Source organism: Pleurodeles waltl, chromosome 1_2, assembly GCF_031143425.1.
Source record: "Pleurodeles waltl isolate 20211129_DDA chromosome 1_2, aPleWal1.hap1.20221129, whole genome shotgun sequence".
In the NCBI taxonomy this organism is placed as follows: Eukaryota; Metazoa; Chordata; class Amphibia; order Caudata; family Salamandridae; genus Pleurodeles; species Pleurodeles waltl.
In genome coordinates, this window is record NC_090437.1 from 651,658,820 (window position 1) to 651,686,667 (window position 27,848).

General features: G+C 47.1%; 1 protein-coding gene across 2 annotated transcripts in view; it reads left to right on the forward strand.

Moving 5' to 3' along the window:
- Positions 1 to 226: 226 nt before the first annotated feature.
- The window catches only part of INPP4B (inositol polyphosphate-4-phosphatase type II B), a 2,522,842-nt gene continuing 2,495,220 nt past the window's right edge, over positions 227 to 27,848 (forward strand). The window contains exon 1 of one of the 2 annotated variants that reach the window (XM_069242568.1): positions 227 to 711. In XM_069242568.1, coding sequence (XP_069098669.1) covers positions 609 to 711 — 103 coding nt within the window. In that variant the 5' untranslated portion in view covers positions 227 to 608. The remainder of the gene's footprint in view (positions 712 to 27,848) is intronic. The other variant, XM_069242569.1, reaches the window with a different exon arrangement.

Consider the following 27,848-nt stretch of genomic DNA (forward strand, 5'->3'; position numbering starts at 1 on the left):
CCGTGTCATGCTAAATTATCTCCACACGCCGACGGGCCGCGTTCGGACGGGGACGGGTGGGATGCTGAACATGTAGGACAGTTGTAATAGACGAAGTGATGGACACGAATCCCACGTCCCCACGGCAAAGTCTCCCTCAGCTGCCGCCGCTACATGCATTCCATTCCTGTAGGCTAGCAGCCTCGCCTGCAAAATCCGTGGCAGGAAAGGGTGTCTTTCGCGCTTCAGTCTGGGTAAATCCACCGCCCAGGTGATGCTGCGCACTAATTGCTCGGGGTCTTGCGGTGCAGGCGGGACTCAGCGGCGCGTGGCATGTCACGCGGCGAGGGCTTCCTCGCGCAGAGGTGTGCGAGTTGTGTGACAGGGAAGACAGATGCACAGGAGCTGGGCGCGCTGCTTCGCGTTCAGCATCCATCCTGCAGCTATCTCCAGCACGCTCCTCCTTGAAGTGTTTGGGCTTCCGAAGAGGTGTGCGCGCCTGTGTCCTGGATGCAGAGTTTGCGAGCGGAGAGCCGGACCGACACCTCGAAGCTGTCTTGGAGTCAGGCTGCCGTGGACACTGGCACCCCGACCGACCATCTCGGAAAGAGAGCACCCGAGGGCTCTGGATGCAGAGGATGATGGATATTAAAATGGAGACATCCTCCGAGGAGACACAGCCTTGCTCTCCTCCAACCCAGGCAGAGGACCCCGGCAAGGCGCAGCTCACACGTAGGTGCTGGTGTTTGTTGCATGCTCTACACGTCTGCATGAATACATTGCACATGTGTCTGTATTCCCGCGTTGCGGAAGAAGGTACTCGCGCAGGTAAACAATTGCTGCATAAGTGAAGTAAACTTACCACCAACGAAAGAATAATATACAGCATTTATACCGGCCCTTTCGGGCTTTTTAACATATATTTCCATTGGTTGCTTATTTGATTCGAAACAAAAAAATCAAGTGATTATTCAAAGCATAAAATAGGAGTAATTTCTTGTTTTCGCTTACAAACCTGCCCTAGCTCTCAAGGTGTTGTCGAAAAAGCGCAGAACCAGCAAGTATGAAACGTATGTAGAATAAACTTCGCGGAGCGGTGCTTTCTCTCTCTCTCTCGCTCTCACTCTGTACAACCCTCTCCACTGTACATGTTGGCAGTCTGTGTTTCAAAATTTGCTGCGCCAGCCTCTGCAACACCTTCCCAGTTTCATTTAGTGCAGATTTTAGGAAGTATCTACACAGGGTCGATTGTGATTGACTGGCTTGTTTCCCCCCCGAAATGTACAGCGCCTCGTCCTCCCACGGGGTCTGCGTTATCTGTGATTGTAGCGTCAGAGGCGTTGTCTGGTTCGTATTTTTCAGTGTTCAGTCGTCAGAGTGCAGGTAGAATGAAGGCTTTTGACTTTCTTTATCGTATTACTCAGACAGCCGATCTCCGATAGAAAACACTTGAACATTTTGTCATTGTCTCCGGGTTTTTGGAAGTGATTGGCAGTATACCCAAGGCTGGACAGAAAACTAAAAATCAGCAATACCAAAAATATTCAAGTCAATCAGTGCTAGAAAGTAGGGGGAACCGGCCCGAACCCCGTTCCAGCAGCTATATATGCACTGAATTCTCCTCATAGAATGGGGCTGCTGGGCTCATGGTTGGCACATGTAGGGCGTCCTTTTTGGGGAATAGCGTTCTACCCTGCAGGTCGCTAGGAAAATACCAGAGTGGCAGAATGTCCTGTCCAACCCTGTTTGTGATATCATGACTATTGGCAGTGTAATCGTGAAGGAAAGAAAGGGGCTAGCTGTTAGACACAAAATGATGAGTTCTCATTGCAGCATGTGCCGAGGGAGCTCTGGGAATCCCAGGTATCTCAAATATTTATCCTTGGACGTGCCTCAGGGCAGGGGCTTGCATTGTGTCCCTGACGTGGTGAGAACTTTGTAATTGTTGCAGAAGGTAAATACTGATATCCTTTGGTAGGCATCTGTGTGGCACATACGAGTGTATGAATCAAACCGTTTCCTCAGTTTTGTTTCTATTAAAGCCACATTTACGGATGTGATCCAATAGTGTAGAGAATGTAACGCCCCCCCCCTTCCCGTGCCCCACATGCTTTCATGCACTACCCTTTCACGTCTCAGTTTTCCTGTATCTAACGCTCTCTGCGTAGAATGCGCCCTAGCAACACTTGTTTGGCACTAAGATTTAGTAAAAGGCTGGAAGGAAGGTTCAACACATGGCAGCGCTAGATGCTCAGTTACTGGGATAGCTTGAGTTTTTGATCAGTGGAAGAAACATCCCCTAGAAGAAAAGCCCGACCGCGTCTTTAACCACAATATTATGTATTTAGCAAATGACTGTGGAGCCAATACGTTAGCTCACAGTAACGTCAGAGGATCTGGAAAATAAAGAGATCCGTATCATTGTCCCAATATTAGTGCATGTGTGTGCCATCCCATTGGGTGGTATAAGGAAGTCTCATTGCAGGCTGAAGGGGAAAAGTGGCTAAGTCCTTCATGCACGCTAATACTAAGCTTGCCTGCCGCTCTTGCTAGGAAAGCTCGACAGAGCCAAACTAAAAAATTCCTTAAAGTACCTTCCCACTCACTGATAACACAGGCCAAGCATCACTTAATCTTAAGTGCTGGGAAGTGCAAGGGTCTGCAAATCTACTTTTAAAAGAATAGTAATTCCCAAGCTAGGTTACAAAAAGGATACCATTCATTAGATGTTACATAATGTAGGTGAAGATTGATAAAATGTACTTTTTAAAATTTAAATTTCACTATGTTCTTCAAGACAATGTAAAGTGCTCTTATAGCAGAGGTTTATTGAAACATGGCTATAAAACGGTGAAAAATTGCCAAAGTTTTTGATTCATGGGCCAGAACAAATGTCATGCTGAGTCACTAAATTATAATGTCGAAGCTCGTGATTTGCCCTGATGAACAAAGTTGTTTTCAGACTTAGCTGTTTTAGTTTGACTCAGTCTCTTCCAGCAGCAGTTACTTCAAGATTGTAGCCAATGATGCACCCACTAGGTCAAAAATCCTAATCAGCAGGTCATGAAGAAATGTGTTGAAGAACAGAACACATCTCTAGGAAGAGGAACGTTTCTCTAGGGATAAAATGCTGAACAAATAGTTCTCATATTGTGGCTGGTTTCCCTTGGTTAGATTTATTTCAGAATTACTAGCTCTTTTCTCTCTGAAACAAGTTAAAATAACAGGCTCAGGCCAAGAAATGTTTCACATATTTGAATGGCATCTGTGGGAATTTACAGTGAAGAAGAACTGGCAAAGTAAAGAAAAAAACACTGAGCAAGTTTACACCCTTGCCTATGCTGGCTTTGGGAGAAGCAAGAAAGCGAGGAGGTGGGAAGTTAGTGTGTTTTCTAGATTGATGCTAGAGACATTGAATACAACAAACCATGCATTAAGCACGAAGCTGATCACCCAACAACTAAGCCCAGCACACCCTTTTTCCACTTTTAGCCAGTGTATCCATCAACCATTCACAGGCTCTGGAGCAGACTGTGAGTAGGTGTTCACTTGAGCATCAATGAAAGTTCTTCTGTCACCCATCTAGCTCACCCTGTTCACAACAGCTCCAAACCTACCAACACTTCAGGCTCCTTGACTTTTAGCATAGGAAACCAAGGTATCAACAGAAAACATAATGCCCCACTATCCCCAGGTCCAAGAAATGAGTCTGGTTACCTAGCTTTGGTAGGCAAGTTTAGTCTCGGTGTAAATGAAAAAAGCCTTCTGTTTTTTGTTTAGAGGCACAGAAATATCCTCTGTAACTAAAGTGCTACAATTTTGTCGGTAACGTGTGACACACATATAAGGGAATGCCCTGATCCCACTGGGCATGTTTCAAGCCCATGGTGTATCATTTATTACCTAATTTAGACCCACCTACATGCTTTTTTACTTTATTGTCCTACATCTGAAATTCAGACATTTGATTTGGGGCTGCCATTTTCAAGTGTAACACTTCATTTAAAGGTGGCTCAACCTTCACTTCCAGTCAGGAGCCTGGTTATACCTCCATCGCCTTTAAACAAAAGGCCATCTGTCAGAGAGTGGTAGGGGGCGCTATCTTCTGGATTTTGTAGCTCTGACATCTTGGCTAAATGCCAAGTGTGAATAGAAGTCTGAGTTCAACCAATACATTGTCTTTTCCAACTATAACTCATTTACAGGAGGCTGCTGAAGTGGTCCATTTTAAATGCCTCTACCATGTAGAAATTATATAGTCATGGATTGTGCTGTCTAAAATACTTAACTACCTCAGCACTGAATAACAACCAGTGAACTGCCACTCGTGTGTATGTTGTATTGTTTTGATGTTTTAAGGAAAAATTAAAATAAATATTGCTCTACAAAAATACTAATTATTAATTTATTTCTTTTTACAGTCATTTTTAGTAGAATATACAAAGTACAAAATGCTAAAACATATATCTCGAAACCATTTTTGTAGTGAACATTTTTAAAGTAAACTTTAACATTGTCTTTTTAAAAAGAAGAGATAACTAAAACTTCCCACATTATTTAAAGCACCCCTTTTCCTTGGATTTCTAAAATGACTGTCTTTCAGGACTTCCCTCTCTCAATGTTTGTTGCAAACTCTCATGTAGCTATGAATACCATTTTACATGCTTCAGGATGTCCTCCTTTTCTCTCCTGCATTACCCCCTTATCTGTTAGTTAAATCTTTAATTTTCTCCATCCTGCTTGCATTCATGTCCTGGTGTGCTTTTCAGGTGCATGGTCATTTTATGTCTTAGTCCACCACAAAGTTGTTAGCAACATGTTGTTGTTCCACCATCACTTCACCAAGCATTATAATTGGTTGTTGGCCATATTTAGAGGCTGCTGCAAATGACAATATTTTATGGTATTTCCATAGATTCTTGCCTTATTTCATTGAACCTGTTTTTGTTGGCTGTATGACTGCACACTTAACAAGCATTTGCAATGCAATAGATCTCGCATTAGCAAAAGTTAGAGCTGTTGGCGTTGTAAATGATAATGGCAACGTCGCACTTGGGAACGTATAAATATTTAGCCATGCAGCACATTAAACCTTTATCAGAAATAAACTGTGTTTGTGCATTCCTTCATACACTTGGCATTAGACTGTAAAGGTCCAAACAGCCCAAGCGGAGCACCACAGTAAAAATAGCATTTGGAAGAAACATGGTAATGTAATCATATATTCAGCCCCTAGAGGCCATAATCATATAAAAAAGAATGATACATGGCATTGCATTGTAACCATATAATTAGCCCCTTGATTGCACATTTTCAGGCTTGGCAGGCCTTTTAAATATCATTTAACTGTGAAGTCAGCAGCACAAGGTTGCAGTGCCGCATGTCGTCACTAGATATCCTTGTAGGGTCAAACGCAGAAGGTGCAGTACCACTGGTCATGGCTAGATGTACCTGTAAAGTCATCAGCAAAAGATGCAGTACCACTGGTCATGGCTAGATGTCCCTGTAGAGTTAACAACAGAAGGTGCAGTACCACTGGCACCTAGATGTTCCTGTGGAGGCAAAAGCACTCAGAATACAGTGTCATAGACTCTGCCAGAACTTCTTCTGACGTCAGAAGCTCAGAATGTCCCCCAAATCCAGAAACTGCTGGAAAAGTACCAGGTCCTCAGTGAAATGGCTGAAATATTTAGCCATGCCGTACATTAAACCTTTATCAGAAATCAACTGTGTTTGTGCATACATTAAACCTTTATCGGAAATAAACTGTGTTGTGCATTAGCAGAAGGTGCAATGCCACTGGTCGTGGCTAAATGTCCCTGTGGAGCTTGCTGAATTAGTGATGCCTTGGGGAAATTATCATCTTTCAGCCCTTGGAAAGCATAGGGCACCACACATTTGCAGGCCAAACAAGGATATCAAAATATTACTACAAACAAGGCCTTTATAACACAAACTCTACTCAGCTTTAAAAACAAAAGTTCCAGCTATAAGAGAAAAGTTTAAATATGCATTGAATGGTGGAAGAGGTTATGATTTTTGGGCCCCCTCTAACCTAGTGTGACCCACAAGATGGCCTGGACATAAAGAGCACATCGTTCTGAATGATTTGGTGGTGGTCCCATTGCCCTAGGACAACCACAGGCAAAGGTATGGCCAAAAATGTGTTGTAAAAGGAATGTCTGCAAAGCATTATGGAGTGAGTTTCCCTGAGTGCAGTGGATATTGTGGTATCGGCTCTCCTGTTGTGCAGGGAGAGCACTGTTGAGAATTAATTCCTGGGTCAATTTCATGCTATATAAAGCTGCACAAAATGTACAAAACACACAAAGCACAACTACATGTATTTACTGATTATGTAAAATAAGAACCAAGTGAAGGGCATATGCGAAAAACAAACAGCATGCTTGAAAGTGCTTAAAAACAAGGCCCTTATAACACAAAGTTCTCCTAGCTGTAAAAACAAAAGTTCCAGCTATAAGAGAGAAGTTTAAATATGCATTGAATGGTGGAAGAGGTAATGATTTTTGGGTTCCCTCTAACCTAGTGTGACCCTCAAGATTGCCTAAACACAAAGAGCATATCGTTCTGAATGTTCTGGTGCTGGTCCTATTGCCCTAGGGCCAGCACAGGCTGAGTTATGGCCAAAAATATGTTGTAAAAGAAAGGCCTGCAAAGCATTATAAGGTGAGTTTCCCCAAGTGCAGTAAATATTGTAGTATCGGCTCTCCCTCTGTGTGGGGAGTGCCACTGTTGAGGATTCATTCCTGGGTCGATTTCATGCTATACGAAGCCACAAAAAATGTACAAAACACACGCATGACACAGCTACTTGTATTTTCTGATTATGTAAAGTAAGGACCAAGGGAAGGGCAAATGCAGAAAACCAACCACATGCGTGAACACGAGTGCTTACTGACAGAGGAGAGGCAAGAAACAACAAAAAATAGTCTGTCGAAACAACAGAAAAACATTCTAGGCATAATTGAACTGTACTTGGCTGGTGGGCCTCAGCCAAGTACAGGAAGTGACGTATTGGCTGCCAAACCAGATGGAAGGCAGCAAAACAAGAGCAGCACTGCCTTCAACCTATGGTAAGTGGCAGGCAGTGGCAGGCAGGAGCAAAGTCCTATACTCATTCCAACAGGTCTTGCAGACAGCGCATGCTCACTGCCTAGGTTTAACCTAAAAACTTTACTCCTACTAACCTGTGTTAAAGGGCTTGTTCTGTGCCCTTTAAATTCAGTAAAATAGGCATGTAACTAATTGTCACTTTTGGTTTACTTAGAAGTCCCCGATAGATGGTACTACCTGTACCAAGAACCTGCAAGTTGAACCATCAACTCAAGTAGCATTGTAAAACATGTCTCCAGGCCTGCCCTGCAGCCTGGATGTGCAGTTTTAAAACTGCTATTTCGACCTGGAAAAAATAAACTTTTTGCCAGACCTAAACCTTCCTTCCAAGGCATAAAGTCACGCCTGAGGTAAATGCTCAATGCCCCAGGACAGAGTGCATGGCTTTTAAAACACAGGCCATCTCTATTTAATGTTTTACATGCACTGACAGTGGGAAACATCGAAAGCCGTTTTTCTCTGTGGCAAGGCTGGCTCTCTCACATGAAAACACTGGGTTGCAGTATAACAACTTATAGTGTTTGATTTAAGTTTGGGAGCAGCTGGGAAGCTAGTTCAAAGGCTTATTTTAGTAGTATTTCAAAATCCAACCTAATGGTCAAGTTGGGTTTTGTATTACTAGTTTCAAAGTGACACTTTTAGAAAGTTGTATTTTTATCTGCCCGAGCCAACAGGGGCCTTTCTGACAGTGTCTAGTGTCACCTGACTACTGATGGCTTCCCCATGGTGAGATGTTGCTTGCTCCCAGACAAAGGGTTTGGGTATGGAGAGGTGTTTCCTTCTTTGAGCAGGAAGACCTGGTGGGCTGTGGCCAGTCTCCTCCTTAGCTTCATAGGAAGTCTATTGTTTTACTGGCAGATGTAGCTCACATCTAGGCCTGCTTCCCTTTTGTCTTGCTAATCAAATTGGCTTCAAACGCAGTGGGAAGGGGGAGCTGCCCAAGTTTGCACTAGTTTGGCATGACCATAAGTGTGGATTTGCCCATTATCATAGCCACACCTCCGCATGAGCACAGGAAGTTGTGACCAGGGAAGACACCTTCAGCCAGATTTTTGGAAGCAAAAAGGCAATGTGGGATAGTTTACAGTAAAGCACACAGTAAGTGCTGCAAAAGTGAGTAGGGTCACCCCGGAAACCTTTACCTCATTGGCTCAATGGTGGCCAGGAGCTTTCCCCAACCACCCACTGGCACTGAGCATAAATGTGGCATCCCTAGTACCCTCCTCAGAACACTCATGGGCTTGTGAAGATCAGAATGACTGTCCTGCTGTCTGAAACCTGAAGGAAGACTGCATCTGCTTGTCTTGAACCCAGGACCCCAGAAGTGACTCCAAGGGTCAGTTGGCTGACCATATGTTTGAGGTACAGGGACACACCAGGTTTCTGGAGGCCTTTACCCTGCAAGTGGCCTGCTGACCCGTAGCAACTGTAACTGCCCTGGAACCTGCTTTTGGCTTCTCTTGGAGTGAGTCCTAACCCCTGAGTGGTGCTCCCCCAGGCCCTTGACTAATGATTAGTGTTAGCGTGTACTACTCCTGTCCCCAAACTGCAAGAAGTGGACCTTAGAAGCTTTTTGCCAACTTCTGCTCGGAGAACTGTCAGAGACTGGGGCCATCATTGAAGCCTCAGCCATCAATGTCGAATCACCAATGGGATCAGCTTGCTAGTTTGCCCAACTGGAGGAGATTTGACATCTAACAAAGTTTCTAAGTCCGAATGTAGAGGGCTTGATTGGGACTGATGCCAAGCAGCAACCCATGGACATCAAAGTCTTCTTGGGCACAGACTTCGGACTTCGCCCACTCAGAGCTTTTCTGTCTCTATTAACAACTGCACCGTAACACCGCCATTCAGCAACTCTCCTTCGCCAATTTCCATTTTAGAGCCAGCTTGCAGCTTGTCCACCATTGACCACTTTTTCTCCAGAAAAGTTTTTAAGTCAGAAGGGAACTTTCAGCTGGACGAACCTGCTTTGTGCCAAGCTACTAACAGGTTAAGCACAGGTTTGTTTTTTGTTTTTGTTAGTGATTTTATCGACCCTGATAAGGATTGTGATTTATTATTTGAGGTGGGATCTCACTGCCTTCAACTAATACTTCAGCTCTTTACAGAGGGGATGCCCTCGACTTTATTTTATCTCTCATCAAAGTCTCTTTTGTTCTAATTTTCAACTCTGCATCACCTGTCTTTTCCTCTGGTTATTTGAGAACCAGTCATTATATAATCTCTGTCACATACAAAATCACTTAGAGTTACTGATTAGCTTAATTCATCACTACAATACTTTCTTTCCATTTTGCAATGTTTATATAATTTGTCCCAAAAAGTATCCCTAAAGTCAAAAGCACACCATTTTGTATGTTCACTAATTTTAATGACTGAATTGAATTTCAAAACCTCTGACAAAGTAATTAGAAACTACCATGGCAACTCCCAGAATAAAAGTGGAGATGAACAACTTGACTCACCATTCTGGGGAAAATTTGAGTCAAATAAATGGAGTTGTTCATAGATAATGTAGCTCATTGGTGTGTAACATCTCTTGAGGAGGGTTGTTGTCCTGCTATATTTTTCAGAAAACCAATGACTATGATTTCTATTTTGATTTATTGAATGCATCTGTTCCTGTCTGGAGATCCTGAATATCTGGTAAAGGCCCAGTCCTCCTGGTCCAAAATTTGAAACCCTTATGTACTACTTCATCGCTTGACACCCAGATGCCACTAAGATTTCCTTCCACATATAGGGAGTTGCCACAGATTTACAAAAAATATACAATGTTTCCACTGGACTCACTGACAAAATGTTCCATGAAGCTTTGTCTTGACATTGTGTTGCAATATCTTGTGGTGGAAAGTGGTACACTCCTTCGCATGTTAGACTGTTTCTCGCCTATCCTGTTAATTTTTGCTTGACTTCAGGAAATAATACATGTGGGTAATATTGCTCCCAAGTAGAGTAAAAATAATTTATACACATAATCATTATAATCCGTAATATAAGAGGATCACTATTCCCTTACCAGGATCCAGGAATGCTGCTAATTAGTGGCAGTTGATCAGTAACTTAGAGAAACATACCTTTTTATCTGCAACTGCACGCAAGAGTCTACTATCTGCCTCATGTAAAATCTGTCAATCCTTCATGGCCTTCTGATTGTGTGTCATGTTAGTGCTTACCGGTAGCTGTTATGATTCAGTGAACTGTGTTATTTTTCTCTACACACTTCGATTTTGTAGTGTTTTACATGCACAGTGGTATTGCACAGAAAAGGTAGATTGACTATTCATTTTGGAAAGAACTATTTAGTAAACATTCAGAAAAAAAATAAGCACCATACATTGATGGACAAGTGAGCAGCTGAATCTGTGAGTGCGTGGATAACAGGGCGTAACCCCCTTAGCCACCAGGCCTTTTCCTCCTCCTGTGCCAAGCCGTAACCCCTTCGCTGCCAGGCCTTTTCCCCCTCCTGTGCCAAGACATTTTTGGCTATTTGGGGTAGTTCACGCTTAGGTCCCTATAACGTTTTGTTCATATAAGCTATCCATTCCAAATTTGTGTCCTTTTTTTTTCCCAACATCCTGGGGATTCTAAAGGTTACCAGAGTTTGTGTGTTCCTTCGAAGGAGACCAAGAAATTAGCCAAAATACAGCTACAACTTTTGTTTTTGAGGAAAATTGGAGAATAGTCCTGCAGAAGAAAGTATATGTTTTTTTCCCCTGCAAATGTCACCAACAAAGAGTTTATGGTCCTAAAACTATCATCTTCCCAGCTTTTAGAAACAGGCAGACTTGAATCAGAAAACCAATTTTCTAAACACAGTTTTGGCATTTTACTGGAACATTCCCCATTTTTACTATTTTTGTGCTTTCAGCCTCCTTCCAGTTAGTGACAGAAATGGGTATGAAACCAATAGTGGATCTTATACAGCTAAACATTTCTGAAAAGTAGACAAAAGTCTGAATTCAGCAAGGGGTCATTTGTGTAGATCCTTCAAAATTTGCCTATAGAAAGTAATAATAGTTGCAATAAAAAAATGTTGAAATTGAGTTGAAAAAAATAGCCATTTCTGTCTACGTTTTCTGCTGTAACTTTTTCCAGCTAAGGCAGATTTTTAAAAGCAATATACCATTGTGTCTGCTGGACCCTTATGGTTATAGGGATATATAGGGCTTGTAAGTTCATCAAGAACCCAAGGTACCCAGAGCCAATAAATGAGCTGCACCTTGCAAAGGCTTTTCATTGTATACAGGGTATACCATAATTCATTTGGTAAAATATAAAGAGTGATAAATAAGTATCAAGTAAACCCATGTACTTCCGAAATGGGCACTTGATATGAAGTTTATTTGCACATCTCTGAATATAGTGCCCCCATACTAGCATGAGAATACCAGGGCATTTTTCAAAATTACTTCTTTCTTACACACTGTCTTACATTTGGAAGGCAAAAATGTAAAGAAAGACAATTGGCAATAACACTAGTTCTTTTATTCTGTTTTCCCCAAGACTCCCCTTAAAAATGGTACCTCACTTGCCTGGGTAGGCCAAGCGCCCGCGACAGGAAACGACCCAAAATGCAACATGGAGACATTACATTTTTTTGCAAAGTGCCTTGCTGGGAATTCTGGGCTGTAGCTTAGCCAGCACTTAGGGAAACCTACTAAGCCTGCACATTTTTTTAAACTAAACACCAAGGGGAATCCAGGATGAGGTGACGTGTGGGGCTCTTTCTAGGTTCTGTCACCCAGAATCCTTTGCAAACCTCAAAATTGGCTTAAAACACCTTTTCCTCACATTTCGCAAATGGAAAGTTCTTCAATCTGAGGGGAGACACAAACTTCCTTCCACCCAGCATTCCGCCAAGTCTCTCTATAAAAATGGTACCTCACTAGTGTAGGTAGGACTAGTGCCCCGACAGGAAACACCCCAAAATGCAACATGGACATATCACATTTTTACACTGAAAACTCATGCGTTTTTTGCAGCATACCTAGTTGCGGATTTTGGGCTGTAGCTGTAAACTTTGCACTTGTATAGCACACTACTCACCCATTAGGGTCTCAAGGCACTGTACTCATACTGCTATGGAACCCCTCCTGGCTTTTCCTTGAGAGGTGCCCTCTCCTGGGCACCCCCAGGGTGAAGCCAGGCATCCAAGCCCTGGTGGGGCCGTTGTGGAGATTAAGCAAGCTATTGCCCAGAGTTCGACCCATTAATTAGATTAGGCACCGAGGTGAGAATTATCTGGTCCAAGGGAATTGAGCCCAAGATCTGCCGAAACGGGACTTGAACCCTGGTCTTGAGCGCTGGCCTTGAGCCAGATCTCTGCTTCAGGGTCTGCCGCTCTAACCATTGTGCCACACTTCTCCACTCAGCAGCTCAGCTGGCACCTAGGGAAACCTACCAAACGTGTAGATATTTAAAGACTAGGCACTTAAGGGAATCCAGGGTGGGGTGACTTGTGTGGCGCTCACCGATACTGCTTCCCATAATACTTTGCAAACCTCAAAATGTGTCTGAAAACACATTTTCCTCATATTTCGGTGAGGTAAAGTTCTGGAATCTGAGAGAAGCCACAAACTTCCTTCCACCCAGCATTCCCCCAAGTCTCCTGATAAAACTGGTACCTCACTTGTGTGGATAGACCTTGTGCCCCCCACAGGGAAGGGCCCATAACACAATGTGGACACATCAAAATAATCTATTACAAAACAACCTGTTTTTTCAAGGGGGGGGCAGCTGCGTTTTTGATTCTGGGCGTGGCAGCCAACTATAGAAATCTACCAAACCCAGACAGTTCTGAAAACTAGATACCTGAGGGAGTCCAGGGAGGTGTGACATGTGGATCCCCCCAGGTTTTTCTTACCCGGACTCCTCTGCAAACCTCAAATTTAGCTTACAAATTAATTACATTTTCCTCACATTTATGCGCAGGATCACGGCACTGGCACAAATTTCCAATCACCAGCATTCCCCTGAGTCTCCCAATAAAAATGATACCTCACTTGTGTAGATGAGCCAAGTGCCTGTGACAGGGAAGGACCAAAAATATAGAAATTCAGGGGGAGCGGGTCCAAAAGGGCTGTTTATTTTTTCAAATATTTTTAGGCTGACTCTGCTTTGGCCACCCACACAAGTGGGGCAGAATTTTTATCAGTACAGATGAGATAATGCTGGGTGGTACGAATTGTTTGGATTCCTGCGGATTCCAGAAGGTTCCATCACAGAAATGTAGGGAAAATATGTGATTTCAAGCAGTTTGAAGTTTGCAGGGCATTGTGGGTAAGAAAATGGTGTGTGGTGCATGTGAAGCACACCGCCCTGGACTCACCCAGATGTTTAGTGTTCAGATGTGCCTGGTAGGTTTTTCCAGGTGGCAGCGTACTAAAGTGCAGCCGCTCACCATTGCAAGTGGGACGATATTAGGAGTTAGCCAAGCTCTCATGGCCCATATGTAAAATCAAAACCCAAAATAGTCAAATGACCTCTTGCTTGCCATTGGGATGAGATGCTTTAGTTAGCAGGAGGGGGGCTGAAACACTGTTACCACCTTCAGTTGGAGTAGGGGGGCATAACCGTGCCCATAACTGTAGGCAGCCCCCATCCCTCTATTTTTTTTTTAATTCCCTGACATCTAGTGGGCTTTCTGTCCCCAACCAACAGGAGTGGATATGGGGTAATTATCCCGTCTGACCCCTGGGGGCAGAAATACTTTGTCCCAATTTATTTAGGGGGGCATGGTCGTACCCCACGCTCCATTAAAAACAAAAACAAAAAATTCTTACCTGGTATGTAGTGGGTTTTCTGCCCCCGCTGGAGGGCAGATGGGCCTAACGTGAAGAGGCCGATCTGCCCTCAAGAGGGCCAAAAGAAGCCAAAATGAATGCCCCCCAAAGGGGACCGACCCTTGTCCAAGGGGCCAATATCCCTGGCAAAATGAATATACAAAATAATCTCTGGTGCCAAGTGGTTTCTCCTTGGGGCAGATGTACCTAACAATATTTGGCCGCTCTGTCACCAAAGGGGGCCGAAACAGCCAAAATGAATGACCCCCAAATGGGAGCAACCCTTACCCAAAGGTCTACCACCCCCCATAACAAAAACGAAACGCACACAAAATAATCCCTGGTGCCTACTAGTTTCTGCCCCGCCCCCTCCCTTGGGGGCAGATGGGCCCAACAAAAATAGGCCAATCTACCTCCAAGGTGGCCAGAAATGGCCAAAAGTAATGTGCCCCCAAGGGGCCGCTTCCCGTAGATTAAATAAAAATAAATCCCTGATGTCTAGTCTGCATTCTTGCTGCACGATCACTATTCAACCATGCACAGAGACATCAGAGAAAAGGAAAACATTTTATTTTCCCCGATGCATCTTTGTTCTCCCTGACCTGAGAAACTCACTGGTTTCTCCAATGACGTGTCGGGGGCAACCTCCAATGACTTCAGTGTGCATGCACCCTGACATCATTAGATGCTGTGGGGGGGTTGAGGGGTCAGGGGAAGCGCTTCCTCTACCATCCATGCCAGGGAGGTGTTGGGGAGTAGCCCATGGGGTGGGGAGTGCAAGCACTTCCTCCATGGGTTAGTGCCAGGATGTAATGGTTACATCCTTGATGCACGACAACCGTAGCCAAGATCATAACCATTATGTCCTCGTCACAGAAGGGGTTAACCACTGGTTGTAGGTGGGACCCACTTATTTTTAGAGACTGGCACTTTTACGCATCAGACTTTCACCCAAAGCAATAGAGAGAAACACAAAATGGAGAAAAGGGAAAACGGATAAAAGGGAAAAGAATTAAAATACAGAAAAACTGTGACAAACGGTGAAAGCAAGGATGAAAAGGAACCTGCAAGAGAGAAATCGGGATGCAGGGAGCACCTGGTAGTGGAAGAGGCATGAGGTGGAATCCCGAATATGCATCCTTGGTATTGGTAATCCCAACATTCTTCAGCACTTTCTGTGGGCTTAGAGAAAAACTCTGAGCCCCAGCACTTATTATTTTACACATTAACCAAAGTGGATAAAAATTCAACAAAGTCCCATACAGGCTGCTAAGGACTTGGAAATTAAAGCCTAAAAGAGGGCAGAGAGATCCCAGATCCCTGAATGGTGCCTCTTCGCCAAAAATACACATAAGTAAAAATACATATATATGGATATATGATGCATTAGCACAGACATTAAGATTGACAGGAAGCTTCTTGAAGGGTGAAAGTATCTGAGGTGTTTTACAGCTATTTTCCTCCAAGAGTCAATATCCGGTTGATGCTGATACATGGCCCTACAAAAACCATGACCCAATTGAAAGGTCTGCAAAAGAGAGGGCAACAAGTTGTAATAATCATGTAGTTTTTTAAGAGAGGCAGAAAAGTACTTAGGTTACCAACACCTGCTTATAACATGATTTTACTACCCTTTTTAGGTATTAAGGTCTGTTACGTGAGAGTTTAAAAAGGTTTGAAAGACATAAAATAGAAACATGTTTGAATCATTTTGTTTTTTTCAAAACACAAGCTTGAAAATGGTGTGATGGTTTAAAAAAACATTTTTTTAAAAGTAATTTGTAGTGTGAGGGTTGGTGTTAAAGATACTGTGCCGCATTCACAATTTGCAATTTGTAGTGCATAAAGTAGTTATACAGTAGTACTACTTAATATAAAACACATTTCACAATCCTACAAGTGTAAATCTGCTCCTATGTGGAAATCCTCACACTTGTAAGACTGCTACTTGTTAATAAGTGTGGGAGGGGCCACGGGAGTTACTGAAAATAGAGACTTAGGCCCTCATTACAACCCTGGTGGTCGGTGATAAAGCGGCGGTAATACCACCAACAGGCCGGCGGTTAAAAAAATGGAATTATGACCCCAGCGGGAACCGCCCACACAGACAGCCACTTTAACACATCTACCGCCACAGCAGTTGCAACAAGCACTGCGGCGGTAACCGCCAACAGCCAAGCGGAAAAAAATATTCTGCCCACAGTAATATGACACACCTATCCGCCACCTTTTCCAGGGCGGTACCAACGCCATCAAAAGCACGGTGGAAACAGCACACAGAAAGCAAAGGACTCACCTCTGGAGACGCAAGGAAGTTGCTGAAAATAGAGACTTAGGCCCTCATTACAACCCTGGCGGTCGGTGATAAAGCGGTGGTAATACCGCCAACAGGCCGGCGGTTAAAAAAATGGAATTATGACCACGGCGGAAACCCCCCACACAGACAGCCATTTTAACACACCTACCGCCATGGTGGTAGCAACAAGCACCGTGGCGGTTACCGCCAACAGCCAGGCGGAAAAAAATGTTCTGCCCACAGTAATATGACATACCTATCCGCCATCTTTTCCGGGGCGGTACCAACACCATCAAAAGCACGACAGAAACAGTACACAGAAGGCAAAGGACTCACCTCTGGAGACTCAAGGAAGAACAACAACGCCATGGAGCCTGAGTTGCACATCTTCCCCATGCTGCTATACCTCTTCATGCAATACGAACATCAACACCAGCGAAGACGACCACAGTGAGTACTGCTGCCTAGCACACAAGGGAGGGGGAAGGAAAAAGAGAGTGACACACACGCAACATCCCCAACACCATACACACAAACAGATGAAATAACGTCACATATCTACCCGTACCCCTCAGGAATAATGCAAGGACAAAAGGAATTGATTAAAGTGAGTGTAATAAGATAAATAAGTAGAAATATGTGCTTCAAAATCAAAACGGTATATACATATATACAAATGGAGGGACACGTCCCAGTCCTCAGTGTCTGTGGGCCACAGAGCCACATCACATAGGCCTAGGCCCCACCTCACTCCTGCAACAACACGGAGAGAACACTGCCGGGGAATCAGGTCGAAAATACACATGCACCTCAGGTGGATGGGGAATGGGGGGCACCTTAGCCAGAAGGTGGTACAACACCACTGGTCCTGGAGAGGGCTACATGCCCTGTGCGATATCCTGGGGAGTGTAAGGCCACAGTCTCTCTAGTGGTTGGATTGCCCACTGCTTGGTCCTGGGGAGAACAAGGCCACAGTCTATCTAGTGGGTGGTTTGCCCACTTCTTGGTCCTAGGGAGTGCACGGTCACAGTCTCCCTAGTGTGTGGTTTGCCCACTGGTTCTGGAGAGGGCCTTGTGCCCTGTGTGCTTCATCCTGGCAAAGGGGTTGAGTGGATGGCTTCTTCCACTGGTTCTGGAGGGGGCATTGTGACCTGTGTGCTTCAGCCTGGCAAGGAGGGGGTGAGTGGATGGCTTCTTCCACTGGTTCTGGAGGGGGCCTTGTGGCCAGTGTTCTTCATCCTGGCAAGGAGGGGGTGAGTGTATGGCTTCTTCCACTGGTTCTGGAGGGGGCCTTGTGCCCAGTGTGCTTCATTCTGGTAAGGAGGGGGTGAGTGGATGGCTTCTTCCACTGGTTCTGGAGGGGGCCTAGTGCCCTGTGTGCTTCATCCTGGTAAGGAGGGGGTGAGTGGATGGCTTCTTCCACTGGTTCTGGAGGGGGCCTTGTGCCAAGTGTGCTTCATCCTGGCAAGGAGACGGTTAGTGGATGGCTTCTTCCACTGGTTCTGTGGGGGTCTTGTGCCCTGTGTGCTTCATCCTGACAAGGAGGGGGTGAGTGGATGGCTTCTTCCACTGGTTCTGGAGGGGGCAACATGCAGTGTGATGCAGCACTTGGGAAGTGCAAGGTCACAGTCTCTCACCTGGGTGTCACACCTACAGTGTTTGCAGGGTCCAGGACACACTACAGCCCATGGAGGGAGGACTACACACTGCCCTCCTGTGGGGATGGTTGCTCAGTAGTCGCAGTGGCGGTGCTGGTGGCGGTGCAGGCAGTGGGGGGTGGAGGCTCCAGTCCTTCCCCTGCAGCCTCGGACGGCTGCCCACTGGGGCTGCTGCTGCCGGTGGCGGTTTTGGTGGCGGTGCTGGTGGCTGGGCAGGCAGTGGTGGGGGGAGGCTCCAGCCCTTCCCCTGTGGCATTGGACGGCTGCCCACTGGGGCTGTTGCTGCTGGTGGCAGTGCTGGTGGCGGTGCAGACAGTGGTGGGGGGGTGGCTCCAGCCCTTCCCCTGCAGCCTCGAACGGCTGCCCACTGGGGCTGCTGCTGGTGGCGGTTATGGTGGCGGTACTGGTGGTGGTGCAGGAAGTGGTGGGGGGAGGCTCCAGCCCTTCCCCTGCAGCCTTGGATGGCTGAACTGCCATGGTTGGTGGTGGGGGCTCAGAATCAGTCCCAGCACCAGGCCTCCTGTCCTTCCTGCCTGCAGGTGCAGGCACCTTGCCCTTCCCTTTCGCAGCTGGTGGTGCCTCCTTGCCCTTCCCCTTCCCCTTGGCAGCTGGTGGTGCCTCCTTGCCCTTCCCTTTGGCAGGTGGTGCAGGCACACTTTCAGTGCTGATGGCTGGTTCCCTGGAGCCTCTCCCACCTGCAGTAGCTGCAGACACTACTTTGGCCGTGGACCTGGTGGCTGAGGTGCTCGCCTGGGTTCTGACCACCCTGGCCCGATGTGAAGGATGGGGGAGGGGGAGGGAAGAGGTCAACGGTGGAGAGGAGAGAAGGTTTGAGAGTGGAGGAAGAGGAAGTGGTTGTAGGAGGTGTCAGTCTGCTGTGTTTGGGTGCAGATGCATGGGCTGGATGCTGATGTGAGGTGGATGGCTGTTTGGTGTCTGAGTGCTTGCGTTTGTGTACTTTGGGAGGAGGGGACACAGACACAGTGGGAGAGGACGCAGGGGACGTGTGCATGGATGTGGGGGTGGTGACCGCCAGTGAGGGGTGTGTAGTGATAGGTGTGATGGCAATGGAGGTAGCGGATGAGGATGTAGTGCATTCAGGTGTGAGTGGAGATGCTACTGGGAGGGTGGTGGACGAGGAGGGGGGGCACAGTGGAGGCAGTGGATGTTGGTATGTCTGATTTTGGATGATGTGTGTGTGAGTGCCTGTGGGATGATGTGTGGTGCTTGTGTTTGCCTGAGCCTCTCCTGTGTTTTGTCTTGGGTGCATGCTGGTCTGAATGTGTGCTTGGGATAGGTTGGGGTTGAGGGGAGTGGGACAGGGTAGAGGAAGTTGGAGGGGGGAGGCTAGAAACAGGGACAATGGCTGCCATCAGGTAGGAGGCCAGAGCCTGGATTGATCTCTGTTGGGCCTCTGTGTCAGAGTGAATGCCCTCCAGGAATGCATTTGTTTGTTGCAAATGGGCTGCCAGCCCCTGGATGGCATTCACTATGGTTGACTGCCCACCAAAGATGGATCGCAGGAGGTCAATAGCCCCCTCACTCAGGGCAGCAGGGCTCACTGTGGCAGGGCCTGAGGTGCCTGGGGCGAAGGAGATGCCCACCCTCCTGGGTGAGCGGGCACGGAAAACACACTGGGGGGCTGCTGGAAGGGTGGTGCTGGTATGGGGTGGAGGCTGTACATGTAGTTGGGGTGGGCACAGAGGTGTCCGCAATGACCAGGGAGCTTCAATTGGAGGAATTATCACTGTCAGAACTGTCTCCTCCAGTCTCCGCCATGGTGCTCCCCTCGCCTTCCGTCCCACTGGTGCCCTCACCGTCGGTGGATTCGGCCTCCTGTGGGATGCAGCTCCCTCTGTCACCGGTGCCTCTGCTCCTCTGCCAGATGATGCTAATGCACATAAGGACAGGATGACAAAGCAAAAAGGGGGGGATAGACAAAGGATACACTTGGTCATTGGCAGCAACAACACCACCGTTGGCGTACACGACACACACACACACATGCACACACACAGGGAACAGCCCTACGCACTAGGCAAAGCACTACCAGTCACAATGCTAGTCACCAGACCATGCACAGGAATACCTAACTCGAATAGCAGCATACCTGACACCCACAGACCCCTGCCCAGTACTGGATGCCTACTAGCTTAGTAGGAGGTGGTGTTCATCAGCCCCTGCCCAACATGCGAACACTCATGGCCCACCATAGCCCTCCCATCCCCTTATGCACAGACAGTGCCCACCATACATGCAGCACGCTGTCCAGAACCCTTCCATCAACCCCCCCTCACGAGGCCCTCACACACAGCACTCCATGCATTCATGCACCTTGCATCGTGCTCACAGTGTACTCACCTGTTGGTCAGGAGGCCCATACAGCATTCGGTACTGGGGTAGGACCCCATCCACCAGTCTCTCCAGCTCCACAACGGTGAAGGCAGGGGCCCTTTCCCCAGTGACACGAGCCATGGTTGATTCTAGACATAGTTCACAGCAGCATTTGCATTGTAGGTCCTCTCCTGTTGAAGGTCAGGTAGCAAGTGAGTGAACAGATTGAAAATGGTGGTCACGTCCGCAGCTGTGCGTACCGTCACCTGTCGGCATACATCACCATTGGCCACTGTAACCCATAGGGCCCAATGACAACCAATGAGGAGTTGCTTGGCGGTACTCGACCCCCTCCCGCAACAGCACACAACGTCAGTGGCATTACCTCATTTCCACATGTCCATCCACACAGGACAGGCGGACGCCATTTCAGGTGGAGGCAGGCCATGGCACCTAACTGCGTCACAGTATACCTAGGCACCATTTGGGCCTATCAAACAATATACTGTTACAGTCACAACATGCAATGCAGTATAGTGTCTGGAAATGTGGAATACTGACCAGCTGCTCACCGTTTTGCCCCCTAGATTACAACCATTGCAGATGAATAGGAGATGGAGACATCCACCCGTGTACAGACCCCTGGTAGACTTGGCAACAATGGAGGACAGGCACATTATCCTCACCTATAGACTGGACAGGGCCACAATCACAGAGATGTGTGCCCAATTGGAGCCTGACCTGATATCTGATATCCGTCACCCCACCCGGGATCCCACCTCTTGTGCAAGTCCCATCTGTGCTCCATTTCTTGGCAACTGGCTCCTTCCAAGTGACAGTGGGCTTGGCAGCAGGAATGTCTCAGCCAATGTTCTCAATAGTGCTGACCAGAGTGTTGGCTTCCCTGATTAAACACATGTGCATGGGTGTCCATGCAGGGCTGTGCGTGATGTCCATGCATTGGTGGTGCATTCAGGGCTTGGTATTGGGATGGTTGGGTTGTGATGGTGGGGTGTATGTGAGGTGGTGGGGTGATGTTGGTGGGGGTGGGGGTATGGCTATGGGTAGGGGTGGGGGTATGTGATGGCATGCAGGTAGGGGGGGTGAAAGTAGTGAAGAGTTGACTTACCAGAGTCCAGTTCTCCTGCCACTCCTGCCAGGCCCTCAGGATGCAGTATTGTCAAGAATTGCTCCTCCCATGTTAGTTGTGGGGGAGGAGGTGGGGGTCTACCGCCAGTCCTCTGTACAGCTATCTGGTGTCTTGCCCCAACAGAATGTACCTTCCCCCGTAGGTCGTTCCACCTCTTCCTGATGTCATCCCTTGTTCTGGGGTGCTGTCCCACGGCGTTGACCCTGTCCACGATTCTCCGCCATAGCTCCATCTTCCTAGCAATGGATGTCTGCTGCACCTGTGATCCGAATAGCTGTGGCTCTACCAGGATGATTTCCTACACCATAACCCTTAGCTCCTCCTCTGAGAATCTGGGGTGTCTTCGTGGTGCCATGGGTGTAGTGTGTGTGGTGTGTGGTGTGTGTGAGGGTGTGTGGGGTGATGTGTTGGGGTGTGTGCCCGAAGGTGCGTGGATGGTGTATGGGTGATGGTGTTCTGTGTCTCTGCTTCTGTGGGTGCTCTTGGTGTCCCTCTCTCTCTGTTGTCAATGTTTTGAGTCGTAAAGGGTTGTGGGTAGTGTGTGTGTGTGTGTGTTTTATATTGGTGTGGGTGTGTGGGTATGCTGTGTGTATGTGTGTCAGGTGTGTGTAGTTTGAATTGTCCAATGTAGTGTTGTTTTGTTAGGCTGTGTATATTTTGAGCGCAGTGGTATGTACCGCCAATGGTTTACCGCGGTTGAATGTCCGCCGCAATGATTTGTGGGTCATAATGTTGTGGGCATAGTTCTGTTGGCGTAACGGTGTGGGTTTTGCTACCACCAGTTTATCTCTGACCTTTGGTCTGGCAGACTTGTGTGTGTTGCTGTATAGTGACGGATTGCTATGTGTGTGTCATAATGTGGGTAGTGGTAAACCGCGGCGGTGGCGTTATATTGGCGGCAGTTGGCATGGCAGTAATCGGAACCTACCGCCAATGTCATAATGAGGGCCTTAGTTTTAAATGGGAGGGATTTAATTTAATGTTGAAAATATATAAATGTTATTTTATAGAAAAAATCTGAGAATCTTTTAAATTTAAAAATGAACACACATTTAAAAAACAAATAATTTAAAATAATTCTCTATATACTGCCATTTTGAATACATTATAAGCAAGTATAATTACATTTTTACCTTAGGTGGGTTTTCTTAATAAATCTTTAACATAATATTACTGTTTTTATGAAATGTTTAATTCCAAATTAAGTTAATAGTATTGTTGATTGTTTTAATTTTTTCTACATTTTAAAGTAAACAGTAATATTTAACAATTGAAATATTTTTACTATTTGAGTTTAATAAACATTTGGGCATCATGGCTTGCCTTCCAAAGATGGCGGACATGTGAGCCTGCTGCTCTGCACCAGCCGGCTTCTTATCCTGCACAATCGGTGCTTTGGGTACGGTACTTACCACACCGGATGAATGCCTATTGATGGCAGTGTCCCCCTGGGGCCGTCTCTCTGACTGTGGTGACCCTGTCTGAGGCCGGAAGTGACTGTTTGATCTACATTTCACAGGTGGCCCAACCCCCAAGACAGTGACCAGTCCCTGTTCGTAGCTCCTGCTAGGTGGCTGCTGGCCTATATTGGGAGTGAGAGCACAACCCTGTGAGCAGCAGTGAGCTGCCTGCATGTACTGTCCCTGACCAAGGAGGCACGGGGTACCACAGGAACAGAAAGAGGTGAATACAACCTAGGCATACATGCCTAGTGCGGAGGTGAGAGGGGGGCCTCAGAGTATCGGAGCTCACCCAGGAGACTTGGGAGCCTCCCTAGCAATCTCTGCCCTGTGGTTACTGACTGCTGAAAAGTGAGGCTGAAGGGAGAGCTGATATGTGACCCGTCTGTACGGGGGAGCACAGGGGCCCGCATCAAACTGATTATCCTGCTGGTGGAGTGCCACCCACACCCCTCAGACTGGAACTTGGGGGGTAGCTCCTGCTCAGCCAATCTGCAGATGCTCTAGGTGCTACTATGGTGCCAGTACCTTGCTGGGACTGTCTCCTGGAGGAGGTGAAACGGCCTTCTGGCTCCCTCAAGGCTAGAACCCCCCATAGTGGCCGTTGATCCTTAACCCACAGTGGATCCCATCCATTTCCACCTTGATAAGATACTTGCCACCATAACAGGCACTAAGGTCCCTCTCCAACAGGATTTTAGTGCAGTATCAGTGGGTCTGGGCCTTTTGTGTGCCAAACACCACAAGCTGGTGGACTGGGTAAAGGGCGTGGAGACCTTGATGAATGAGCTACAACTGGACCACCAGGTTCTGAGCTGCTGTATGGTAGAACTGTCCAACTGGGTGTGTGTCCTGGAGCACAGAGCAGAATATTCACAGGGCTGTAATCGTCAAAACAACATCCAAGTAGTAGGCTTTCCCAAGGAATCGGAAGGAGATGACATGGTGCTTTACCTCGAATGCTGGCTCCAGACGGAGTTTGTGCCAAGCACCTCACCTCCTTTTTTACACTGGAACACACTCATAGAGTCCCCGCTAGGCTGTTGGCACCAGGTCACCTGCCCTGCCCTGTGGTGGCCCACCTCTTCCACTATGGAGACTGAGATATCATAATCCAGAGGGCGAGGGTAGACAGCCCCTTCACATGTTCAACAGCAAGGTGTCAGTATTCCCATAATTTGCAGCTGCTTTACAAGCATGTTACGCTTCTTTCCTGGAAGTGAAGAAGGCCCTTCAGGATGAAGACCTACAGTACTCTTATGCCAAACTTCAAATAATCCTCAATGGCACTTCACACTTTTGTCATGACCCAAATGAGGCATGGGAATGGTTGGAGGCATTTAGAGCTGGGTCTACCCAGCCAGTTTTTAAACCCAAAATAGGAAAATGCCGGTGCAAGCCAAGGAAATATACACAGGGGGCTCCTTGTGGGAGACCCCTGAAGAAACACTCCCCATCACAGACTGAACAGGGGAAGATGGCGCTCCAGCAGCAGCCGGGACAGTGATGCAGCATTCATCAGACTCTGCGACAAGTACACCTTCGGATCACCAGTCAGTGGCTTTGGAATCGGATCACTCCCAGGTGGATGGTGATAGCCTACCCAAGGTGACCCCACAATTGGTGGATGACCTGATTTGAACTACATCAACATCTGAACTCTGTCCTTCTAGGTCCTGTATCTGGAACATGGAATCTCCGACCTGATACATTGGCGTTTATGGTGTATTTGGCCTGGGAGAGCCTGCTCACATTGGCCTACGCCATTCACTGTCAGAACCCTGGACAGCAGATGTTCCATATCCTTAGAGTGGGCTGGCTCGTGCCTCTGGTTGGTAAGTGTGAATGTGTACAGCGTCGGGCTACGTGAGTTATTATGCCTTTGCCTACCCCACACTCATTGACTCCTGCCGGGAGACTGAAGGAGGAACTATGTGGACAATGTTTTCACTTTCTGAGGTTAGGTGGCCAGCCATTGCGGTGCTGCTCTTGGGATGGTGAGTTCATAGCGGGAGGATATTCTATTGTTGTTGTTTCTCTCCAGGGTTGCATTGCATGTTACTGTGAGGGTCTGGGTAGGAGGGGGAAAGTAGGTTGTGTACACAGGACACAAACATGGATTGAATTGATGTCTGATCAATGATATGTGAGGCCTCCAAACATTATAATATACACCAAAACGTGAGGCAAAGGGGAGTACAGGTGGCTATGCTACAGGAGACACATCAAGTAGGGGAAGAGATAGAACACCTTGGGCGCAGATGGTGAGGTCAAATTTTATACCACCTCCTATTCCTCCTGTGCCTGGGGACACTAATGTGGATCAAGACAGGGACACCCTTGGAACATGTTCTGTCCTCTATTGACAAGGAGGGCAGGGATATCACTTTGGGAAGTATGTAAGCTGCAAATCAGGGTCAAGTGACATTCCTTCAGTCTGTTTCGACCCCTATGACACCCTTAGTGACGGACGACCTCCTGCTAGGTGGCTACTTCAATTGTGTGACTGATATGGGACTGGACCGTTCCACCCCCTATTGCCTGAGATGTCTGCACACAAGACGGCAGGATTCAGGGATTGACTGGGCCACGGGCACTGTCAGATGCATTTAGAACCCAACATGAGGTATCGAGGGACTACTCCTATTATTCCCATATCCACCAACTGCATACAAGATTGGATTACTTTGGCTGCTCAAACATGCTTAGCCAGTTTGTGACATACACAGAATACCTGGGGTGCACCTTCTCAGACCATAGCCTGGTAATGCTGGAGTTCTGGCTGGGGTTCTGACCGGTGGAGGAGCGACCGGTGATCCTTACATGGCATCTCAACCCAGCATTCCTGAAGGATGCCTGATTATGGGACTCACTGAGGGAAGCTGTGGATAGATATTTTCACATCAGTCAGGGATTGGCCTCCTCTAGCCTACCCTATAGCACCCTGGTGACAGACAACCTACTGCTAGGTGAGTTCTTCTATTGTGTGGCTGATGTGGGACTGGACCTTTCAGATTTGCCATCAAAGAAATGGCTATGGGTAAAACTCCTGGCCCTCATGGCCTACCTGCTAAGTTTTACTCCACTTTTGCATCGACTCTGGCCCCCAGATTTGAGACACTGTTCGAATTCCGATAGAATGGGTGGACTGTCTGACTTCATTAGAGATGAGTTCTTGATCCTGCTTCCTAAGACTAAAGATCAAGGGGCTCGAACTTCAGTGTTTCATCCCCTGTCTATGTTCTACATGGACTTTAAAATATTGAGTACATTTCTCGCCCTCCGTTTGCTACCCTACATGGCCGTGTTAATACACGGCAACCAAAACAGTTTTATCCCAGCCCCTAACACGTCTCTCAATCTTAGGCAAATATATCATGTCCTATACCATCCAAAAGTTAAGTCTAACCCAACGGCCATGCTCATGTTGGTAGACCTCAAGAAGACCTTCAACAAAGTTTGCTGGAACTTTTTGTTCAACCTTATGTAACAAATGGGGCTTGGGGATTAACTGGATCAAGTTATTATAATCCTCCCTGACATCGAGGGTTGAGACGGACACTACTATATCCCAGCAGTATCATATCTACAGAGGTACCAGGCAGGGTTACCCTTTACCCCCCCCTCCTTTTTGCATTGGCGATTGAACTGTTGTTCCAGCTCTTTTGCAGGCACAGGCATTATGGTGGAGGGCTGGGAACACATTGTATCGGTTTATGCGGATGACCTGAATTGTACTTGGCTGGTGGCCCATTGGGTGACGCTGCAGCACTACTCCTTCTGGAGTCGTTAGGTACACTCTTGGGCTCCGGGGTTAATATGGCCAAAATATGCTTATTTCCCTTGATGTTGGCCATCCAGGGGCCGCTGGATTTCCCACCAGATTTGACATAGTCCCCTACATCCTTTAAATACTTAGGTGTTCATGTATTCCACTCTCTGAAGGACCTATGAGAGGAAAATCTGGGGAAGGCCTTTTGATCCCCCAAAACCTGTGTCCCTTTTTGGAGATTTCTTAAATTGCCAATTATGGCCTGGTTGTCTGTGTCTAAAATGATCATGTTCCCACGACTACGCTACTTCTTCATCAGTCTCCCGGTGGGGGTACCGACTTCCTAGTATCGACAACTGTATGCCCTATTCAGAGAATTGATATGGGACGGGGGTCGTCGTAGAGTGTCCCTTGAGGTCCTCAGATGGCAACCTGATGAGCGGGACCTCGGTGCAGTGGATTCTGAACTGTACTTTTTGGCACGCAACTCCATTGGATCGCTCAGTTACCCAGTGGAGCCCACCAGGAGGAGCTGGGGCCAGTTGGTTCAGCCCCAAATCAGGGGGCACTACTGGCCAGGCTGCTCCCATGCCCAGGAGTACAGTTATCAGTGGCCCAAAAATGTTGGGGGCGCTGCATGCAGTGGACTGTGGGGACACCAGTGTATGTGCCCATGCTGCCACTGGTAGGACTTCCTCACGGGGATTCCCTCAACTTTTTCTCGGCTTCACAGTTGTCTGCCTGGACCGATGCTGGCCTGGTGACAGTTGATGACTGTTATCAACTAGTCAATTAACTTCCAGAGGAGGAACTAATGGCCTAGTATGACCCACCACCAGACCAGCTCCTGATACATGAAGCATTGATTAATACCTTTCGGGACCTGTAGGTGGGAGTTTGTGAGGAACCTGTGATGCATGCCATGCTGTAACTTTTATTGTCAATGGGTGCTGCCCAGCACTTGGTGACATGGTTTTGCAGAGCACTGTGTGAGACGGATTGGAAACCCCTGCTGGAACTCCAGCACAGATGGGAGGGGGTGATGGGGTGTGATATTATGGACCTAGAGTGGTGCAAAGCCCTGGCATATCCTAAAGAAATCTCTTGTATCACAAGATTGAAATATACATACACATGGCTTATCTGACACCACACAGATTATAGGTCATTTATGGAGGAGAGCCACACCACTACCCTAGGTGTCACTTACTGGACACAAACTTCAATCACATGTCATGGAAGTGTTCCCAACTGCAACCATTTTGAAGCATGGTGAT